Source organism: Armigeres subalbatus, chromosome 2 (genome assembly GCF_024139115.2).
Source record: "Armigeres subalbatus isolate Guangzhou_Male chromosome 2, GZ_Asu_2, whole genome shotgun sequence".
NCBI lineage: Eukaryota > Metazoa > Arthropoda > Insecta > Diptera > Culicidae > Armigeres > Armigeres subalbatus.
In genome coordinates, this window is record NC_085140.1 from 75,424,295 (window position 1) to 75,432,911 (window position 8,617).

The following is an 8,617-nucleotide window of genomic DNA, read 5'->3' on the forward strand; positions in this document are numbered from 1 at the left end:
ATTATGAATTATGAGTTCTTCCACTAAAATTTGTTTCTCACGATTTTTCAGCCTTTCGAGTTTCAGCCTTTTGTTATTTCAGCCTTATGTGATTCAGCCTTTCGTGGAAGACCCTTCGGATGCTTGATTTGTCCAATCTTCACATGTGCTTTACTGTTGTATTTCCACAGTCAAGCGAGCCCACCTTGTTTATTATCCGAGAATATCACACTCTATGCCCCCAACTGGGCTGGGCGGATTTGTATAGAGTATGAATCAGTCACACTCTGCTCTGCCAAAGACTTGCTTGTATAAAAACATAAGTTAAAAAATATTTTCGCATTTTTTTATGGACCTACAGTATGGTCTCAAAAGTATTAATCAAAAATGAAAGTTGCCACAATAATTGGGCTTATTCTACGAGTGGAGTGACGTGAGATTGCTCGAATGACGTGAGAAGAGTCGTATAGCCCCATTTGAATAACATGGTCACCTCACGTGAGAATCGCTAAAATCGACTCACCTCACGTCACTCGACTCGTAGAATAAGCCCAAATAACAAGAGCATCCAGAGCATCATTTAGAATCAGTAAAGAATAACCACTTTGCGCAGCTTTATAGGTAATCAGAAACGTTGGTTAATATACGTCACCATTTGTTGCTTACATTGTTTACATTTTCCATCATCCACTAATACACTTGCATTTGGTCTCCTTCATCACCTTCTATCTATTTCATTGCTCAATATCCGCGATGTCAAAAACTATGGACATAAACAAGAACCATAACAAAATATGTTCTGAATATCGAATATCGCTAAAAGCGTAACGGAATTTCGTGATTATTCATTTGTTCAAGTAAAAAGTAAATTAAAACTACACTTGTAACAAAATGGATAAAGGTAAGTGTAATAATTTGATCAATAACGATATATAAGTCATTGGCATGCCATTTTCAGATACATCGAGGATACTTTCCATCAGCAAGACGTTAGAGGAAGTTCGCATGTTGAGTAAGTTTTTTTTTTGCGTATTTTAGGTAATTGTAATTTATTAACTCGTCTTATGATATTTGAAGACGTCCTGTTAAAATTTCCTTTTCAAAATTACTTGCCAAAAGTTGAACATGTTTAACTTTTTTTTCATTCAAGTGAATTGAACGGAGGTGTTTGCCTTGATCTGAACTTGTATTATAGGGTAACTAAATTGATTTGAACCCTTGGACTTAACCCTTTATAAGGTAGATAATATAATGAGAGATATGCAAATACTTTCCAGACGATTTAGCAAACGCTTCCAGCACTTGCCGCAGCGCAAAATGTTGAAGCTTGTATATGATTTTGTATTTGATAACAATTTGGAATATCAGTTCAATCAAAGTTAATTGCCTATTTCCGGGGATTAAACCACCCGACTTGGACGTTAATTTACAATGTTATGAAAACTCATATGTGAATATGTACGTTATGTGGAAGATATTGATTTGGAAAATGTATTGGAGGTAACCACTTTCCCTTCGATGGGACTCGAACCCATGACCCTACTAGACTGGTGCTTTAACCAACTAAGCTACGAAGGACCTCCGTCGGCCTTCGATCCCATCGAAGGGAAAGTGGTTACCTCCAATACATAACGTACATATTCACATATGAGTTTTCATAACATTGTAAATTAATTTGGAATATGCTTGTCCACTAATGCAACTACACACCAGTCAAGCAGTTTGACGAACATTGACTCCGCCCCCAAGAAAACACTTCGATTGCTTCTTTGTTTGAACGTGTGTGAAGTTGTTCGAACAACCATTTGACAGTTGGTGGCTCAGTTGGAAAAAATTAAAACGGTTTGATTTTGGTTTGAGTTGTCGGGGGTGGAGTCAAGGTTCGCCGTACATGTTTGAGCATTTGTAGTGAAGTTGCACAAACCCCCATTAATTTTTTGATGGTTGGTGCTCAAGTTCGTGTGTGATATTGTTGTTCGAATAAATTGATTGTTCGTGTCGCTGTTGGTAAAACTTGATGGATGTTTGAATAAACGAGAGGTGGAGTCAATGTTGGTCAAACTGCTTGACCGTGTGTACATTCCATAACAGTGTTTAAATAAGCATTATCACTAAAATAAAAGTGCAATAGAAATCAAGCTCCATCTGGAATAAGGGCGAATGTCGCAAGAGAGGATTCTCTTAGTCGACTTCCCCTCCTTAAAATAAAAGTGACCAAGCAGCTGATTTCTTTGTGGTTTATCACCCCAGAACGATAGAAAACAATGCGAACTTGCATCCTGAGGTGATAAACTGTAAAGAAATCCTCTGCTTGTCACTTTTATTCAAATGAGGGGAAGTCGACGAAGAGAATTCTCTCTTGCGACATTCGCCCTTTTACCAGATAGAGCTTGAAATAGGCGAAACGCGATACATTAACTAGATTACATTTTACGTGAAAATGCTAGAGCAAAAGTTATTTGGCATAACTAAAATTAGTGGGAAAAAAAAAAGTTTTTGATTGTAAATCAATAGTTACTTGATTGTTTTCAATAGTTTCATAATGTTTACTCAAAATTGATTATATTTGCAGTCTAATAAAGCCATAAAGTTGTGCCAAATACTTCTTTTTCATTTTCATCATCAGTTTGGTGGGGCAATGAGAGCGCAAGTCAATCCAAAGCCGATAATAGAGACGGTAATGACAGAAGAGTCCTTGCAGACCACTTGAACGCCATGGGGTAGGATAAGGATGAAGTGAGATTCGGATTTTGAATCGACTCGACAATAATGCAAAATGTAAGTGAATGCAAACTAGTCAATGGTTTAAACGATATTTTTTAAATAATTTTGAAAATCTAATTAAGTCTAATTATTAAGTTATTTAGTTGGTCAGCTTTGAAACGCAATTTTTGTTACAAAGCGTTTTCCAGCAAAATCAAAAATAGAAAAATAATCTCATATTTGGCCCGCCAGCTTTTCTATTTGGCTCGAGAAGCTTTTTTTATTATTCATTATTAAATACGTAAGTTTCAAATCCAAGCTCGCGCTGGTGGGAAAAAAATGTCCAGGGAGGGCTTAACCCCCCCCCCCTATTTTACGCCAATGATTGAATCTGTTACCATGAAGGGGAGAATGGAACAGTAGGGTAAAGGAGGTATTTTGGACCACCAGTTCGACGACTCTTATTTTGGACCACCAAGAGGAATTTGCACTCGGTGGTCCAAAATAAGAGCCGTCGAACTGGTGGTCCAAAATACCTCCCTTACCCTACCCTCTGTTAATAAAATATTTACTGCTACTACTGTTTGCAAATATTACAATAAAAATGTTTATTACATGTTATTCGATACCAAATATGCCTTTAACTAAGTTTCATGATTTTAAGACATTTTGGTTCATTATCGGATATTAGATCCGATATTGATAATCGAAATCCGATTATCGCGATATCGATATTATCGATAAACAAGACCTTGGCACACCCCTAGACGCATCAACTAAAAATATCGTAAAGTATATAAATAGGGAAAATCTAATTTAAACCCTACTACCCCCACTAAGGTCACGGTTACCGTATCCGTAAACTCTGCTTGTGGATAAGTTCTCATGAAAATCTCTTCGCCCAAATCCTGTACTGCCCATGATTTCATAGTTGACGTAACAACTATCACACTTTCGCATTTAGAGACAAACATCGTAAATTTAAAACTATTCAACCCGTACACACTTAAACAAGATTTGAAACATGCAATATAGGTATCGATGTTACAGTTAACCTAGTAAAAGCGCAATAAGTTAAATTCGATGAATTTTTGATTGATACGTCAATTATGGAATAACGGGCAGTGTAGGGTAATGAAATAGTCCTCCCTTGTATGACTTTTGCATTTTACAATGTACAAAAGTATCTATCTACACTGACGGGTGAATTATCAGTTTATTATTATTATTTATTACAGACACTAAAAATGATAAACTGCTCAAAGACTTCGGTATTGACCTCACCAACCTGAGCGACGCAGCGCAAGAAGCGTTGGATGATTTCGCAAAAATTCAATATCTCACCGGACTAACAGAGATGGACTCCTCGTTCGTGGACGGTTACTGCTATCAGGAGCAAGCCAAACGTCTAGAAGCACGTCTCCAAACGCTCCCTCTGAAGGCCGACATAAAAAAATTGAAGGCAGCCATCCAGAGAGAGCAGAACGATTTGACCAAACTAGAGCGTTTTGTGGAGGAAACACAAACCCAACTGGTGCCAACCGATGAGATGGAGAAAATGCGCGTCACCCGCGAGATGCAGATCGAGATGCTGCGACGCAAGCAAAGACCCCTCATGGAAAAAGCAGACGCCGTAAATCTCGACGAGCTTATTGCCAAAGTCGATGCACTGGAAGCCGAAGAGAACGCTTAATTGCGTCTCGATCGTCTAATTGATTCTTCGAACTCGTGGGGTTCCCCTATAAGGGGCGCGTAGTTCAATTATTCATATCACTTCCTTCCGTTTCGTCATAAACTTGTTAGAGAGATAAACACTGCATGACAAAAAACAAACCATTTTTTGTCGCACCAGATTCCTGTTGCAGAATCAGGTTTTATGTGATTCCTGATTAGTGCCAATGCAATAAAGCCTTTCACTTTATCATAAAGCTGTATCCATTCAATTTTTATTTTATTGTTGTTGCAGCTAGAACATTGCCATAAGCACCATCACATTCCATTGACTAACTAGCTGTGCGCCGTTACTAAGCCATATTGACATGCACTGTTTAACTTGTACTTGAAACTAAATTCAAACTAAGGCCAGTAGTACACTCTTTGTCTAGTCGTCGATTTTTCGCATAATTCATCCAGGCATCTAGCAGACTGATTCAACATATATTTCGGCCAGCATAGGACAATATGTAATTGTCATGGAGTGTACTGATAGCTCCATAGGGTAGGTAGGGCAAGATAGGTCAGTGTTGTTTGTGAGCAGCAAACATAATTTTTATAAAACGTGTAATTTCGTGTAAAATTTCAACTTTTTTAGTAATAGGTATCTATTAAACATTTATGTTATCATCAACGTATCCCCGAGCCTCAGCCAATCTGCCATATCCTAACACAAGGCAACACGTCCAGCTATATACATTAGAGTGGGGCGCAGTTGTATGGAAAAACGCAAACTTCGTCCGATCAAGTGAGATCAAGGTTTTTCTGAATCGTTTTGGGACCCCAATCAACTGTGCAAAATATGGGCTCGATTGGTTGCAACCTCGCATGCCGCATCGCGTTTTGAATTTACATGGAAATTAGTATGGGAAAACGTACTTTTTTACATGTTTGCACTTAGCGGCTTCAATTTATCATCAATCACGTGACTCAATATGTTAGCATATAGTTTGGAAGATGCCGAAACACTTTGCCGAAGAAGGTACGTAGCTGGATGGTCTACAAAAAATGTTATTACGTTTTGAAAATTGATTGCTCAAACCATATGCAAGAAATCAATGTTTCTGCCAGCACTACCGGACAACCTATGGTTATCAAAAGGCAGAACCCATCTTCCTTCTTTTCGGATTTTTTTCTTTGTGAAATAATTCCGGATAGCTCCCATTAGCTCTAAAGCCCAATTATTTTATTTATTTTGAAAAAACACTCAGTTAAATTATTCGTCTACGTAGGGTAAGGGAGGTATTTTGGACCACCAGTTCGACGACTCATATTTTGGACCACTGAGTGCAAATTCCTCTTGGTGGTCCAAAATAAGAGCCACCGTAAGGGTGGTCCAAAATACATCCTTTACCCTAGTATGGCAGTGCTGGCAGAATAAACGATTTTTTGCATATGGTTTGAACACTCAATGTTCGAAACGTTATAACTTTTTTCGTGGACGTTCCAGCAACGTGCCTTCTTCAGCAAAGTTTTTCGGCATCCTTTGGGTTATACTTTAACGCAATGTGCTACTTGGTTTACGATAAACTGAAACCTCTAATAATAGAAATGCAAACATATACGTTCTCCCATACTAATTTCCATACAAACTTCAAACGCGATGCGGAAAGCGAGGGAGCAACCAATCGGTCCCAAATTCTGCACAGTTGTTCAGGACCCAGAATGGCTTCGAAAAACCATTGATTTGAAAAAATGACCATGAACGCCCCACTCTAATATACATTCACTGTTGTAGGACTGTGCCTTACTATTCAGCCCACCCGGGGGCACCGGTTTCGATGATGCATTTACACTTGTTTTAACAGCTGTGCGAAAAAAATATAGTCCCCAACATAAAATGAGGGAGAAAAACATGTTTTATCAAACCCCCTCGGTGGGGGCTACCTATCCGAATCAGTTTTTTTAACTTGTATACAAGGTCGATAGTTTTGTTTTCAAGGCTTGTTTTGATTGGAAGAGGTTTTTGCCTCTCTTTCATCGTTGTTCATTATCTATTGAGAGCGATTTCTGTAAACCCTGCCCTAGACTGTACTAGGGGAAAGTGTGGCAGGATCGCCAACAGCAACAACGATTGTAACATCAGTAAGCATTTATTTTTACATTATTAACTCGATATGAAAGAAGAAATTGGATTTTCGTTATTTTTTACCCTTCACATACTACAAATAATGAGCTATTTTTATAGATCCATGTATAAAGTTAAATTAAAATGTGTTGGTTAAGAGATTGTTACGAGATGAACCGGCCAAGGGCCGAATATCTCGTTAATAAAGATTATAATAATAATTTTGCCTTAAGCAATTCATCTTGCCTCATCACCACCTCCTCATCGGCGAAATACGCCTACGCATTGCGCGGATTCGTCGGCACGAGGAAAGAGTTGGACGACGATTCAACACACGTCGACTGGAAGATGCCACGGTGAAACGGTCCTCCGTTGAAGAACTGGAGACGCGTGCTGCAGATATTCCGGAAGGTGGCAGCGTGGAAGACCAATGGACCGCCATCAAGAATGCCTTCATCACCACCAGCGATAATAATCTGGGCGAACTACGCACCCAGAGAAAACAATGGATCACCGATGAGACCTGGAGAAAGAAAGAGGAGCGAAGAGAAGCCAATGCCGCGATAGAGCGATCGAAAACCAGAGGAGCCAAAGTCCAAAGTCAACGATACGCGGCTCTTGAGAAGGAAGTAAAACGCTCATGTCGACGGGACAAGCGAGCGTGGGCAGACTCTCTGGCCGACGAAGGCGAGAGAGACGCCGCAACCGGGGACATTCGCCTCCTCTACGATATCTCACGACGCTTAAGCGGGGCGAAGATGAATGCAACGATGCCTGTGAAAGACGCGAATGATCAGTTATTGACCGACCCAACTGACCAGCTGAAACGCTGGTTCGAGCACTTCGAACAACTTTTTCAAGTGCCAGCCAGGCCATCACCACCTCGGCATGATCTGCCCAGCAGGGTTGTTAATCGTTGATTTATCGTTATCGTCGATAAAGTTGATTGTGATCAACGTTATCGGTTGCTACGATAACGATGAATCAACTGAACTATTATCGGAGTTCGATAATTTAACGTAAGTTAACTCGATAATTTTGCTTTAATGGGGTTACTAGATTATGAAAACAAAGTTGGTGTAAACTTTTGACAGAAGCCGAGAATGGAACAAATTGTTTGCAGCTGGTTGACCAGAGTTAATTGAAGCGGGCACCCTAGAATTATTGCTTAATGCCTGCTACTCTATGAAACGAAGGGAAAGGAGGTGTTCTGTTGGTGGTTAAGTGATTTTTTTTTTTTCACTATGCAGCATAGGTGTTCCAATAGAAAGATAGCGGAAATTTGCACTACACAGGCGGATTTACAGAGAGCACATAATGACTTTCCTTTGTCAAGAATATTCAGCTGGAATCGGAATTCCTCGGCAATATAATATATCTAAGTACCACTAGAAATTTATTCGATGCATCGATCTGTTGTGCTGCATTCAAGGCATAGAGCACCAGTACCTAGTAAATATACTCTCAATATATTGGTGGGTTATCCTTGTCACCTATTCAATATGATTCGGTAAGGCTAAGGAGATTGGTCTACACTGTGAGTCATAAAATAATCATATTACTGGATGCTCCGGATCTTCAAATAGAAGTTTTGTTAATAATGCTAGATTAAACATTAAGTATAGACATTCATCCTTACTCTTGTTCGAACGCGCTTTCGAACGAAAACTGATGCGCATTCCACGTGGACAGTTTAGGGGGAGGAGGTGTATGGCAAATGTCCACGATCCATACAATTTTTGTAAAATTTATATGAGCGGATGTCCACGCTGGGAGAGGCGGGTATCTAAAACTGACCAAAACCTGTCCACGTGGTATATGGACAGCCCCCAGAGTGACACAATATTTAAAATAGATGTTGCCAACACAACTAGTGAATATTTGTACTTTGAACTGTAGTACCTGTTACAGTTAACTCGATAATTATCGATAAATCAACGAATAATCGATAACGATAACGTTGATTCAACGCTCACTTTATCGTCAACGAAGCATCATCGTACAACCGGTATCGTTATCGAAGTTGGCGTTAATTTAACGACGATAATTTATCGATTAACAACCCTGCTGCCCAGGATCCGACGTATAACACGCGTCAATACCGAAGCTCCATCACTGCTAGAGATTCAAACAGCCATCCAAAGCATGAAATCG

The 8,617-nt window shown here is 39.5% G+C and overlaps 1 protein-coding gene across 1 annotated transcript; it reads left to right on the plus strand.

Moving 5' to 3' along the window:
• The first annotated feature begins 733 nt into the window (after positions 1–733).
• On the plus strand, positions 734–4,616 carry LOC134214553 (uncharacterized). Its single transcript, XM_062693906.1, has 3 exons — positions 734–880; positions 938–991; positions 3,921–4,616. The coding sequence occupies exons 1-3, from the start codon at positions 871–873 to the stop codon at positions 4,373–4,375; spliced, it is 519 nt and encodes a 172-aa protein (XP_062549890.1). The 5' UTR covers positions 734–870; the 3' UTR covers positions 4,376–4,616.
• Positions 4,617–8,617: the final 4,001 nt, after the last annotated feature.

What these genes read in the sequence shown, in the direction of transcription:
- LOC134214553 (XM_062693906.1), top strand. An exon ending in AGAGGAAGTTCGCATGTTGA is followed by an intron (nt 992 to 3,920) that starts GTAAGTTTTTTT and finishes TATTTATTACAG; the next exon opens with ACACTAAAAATGATAAACTG.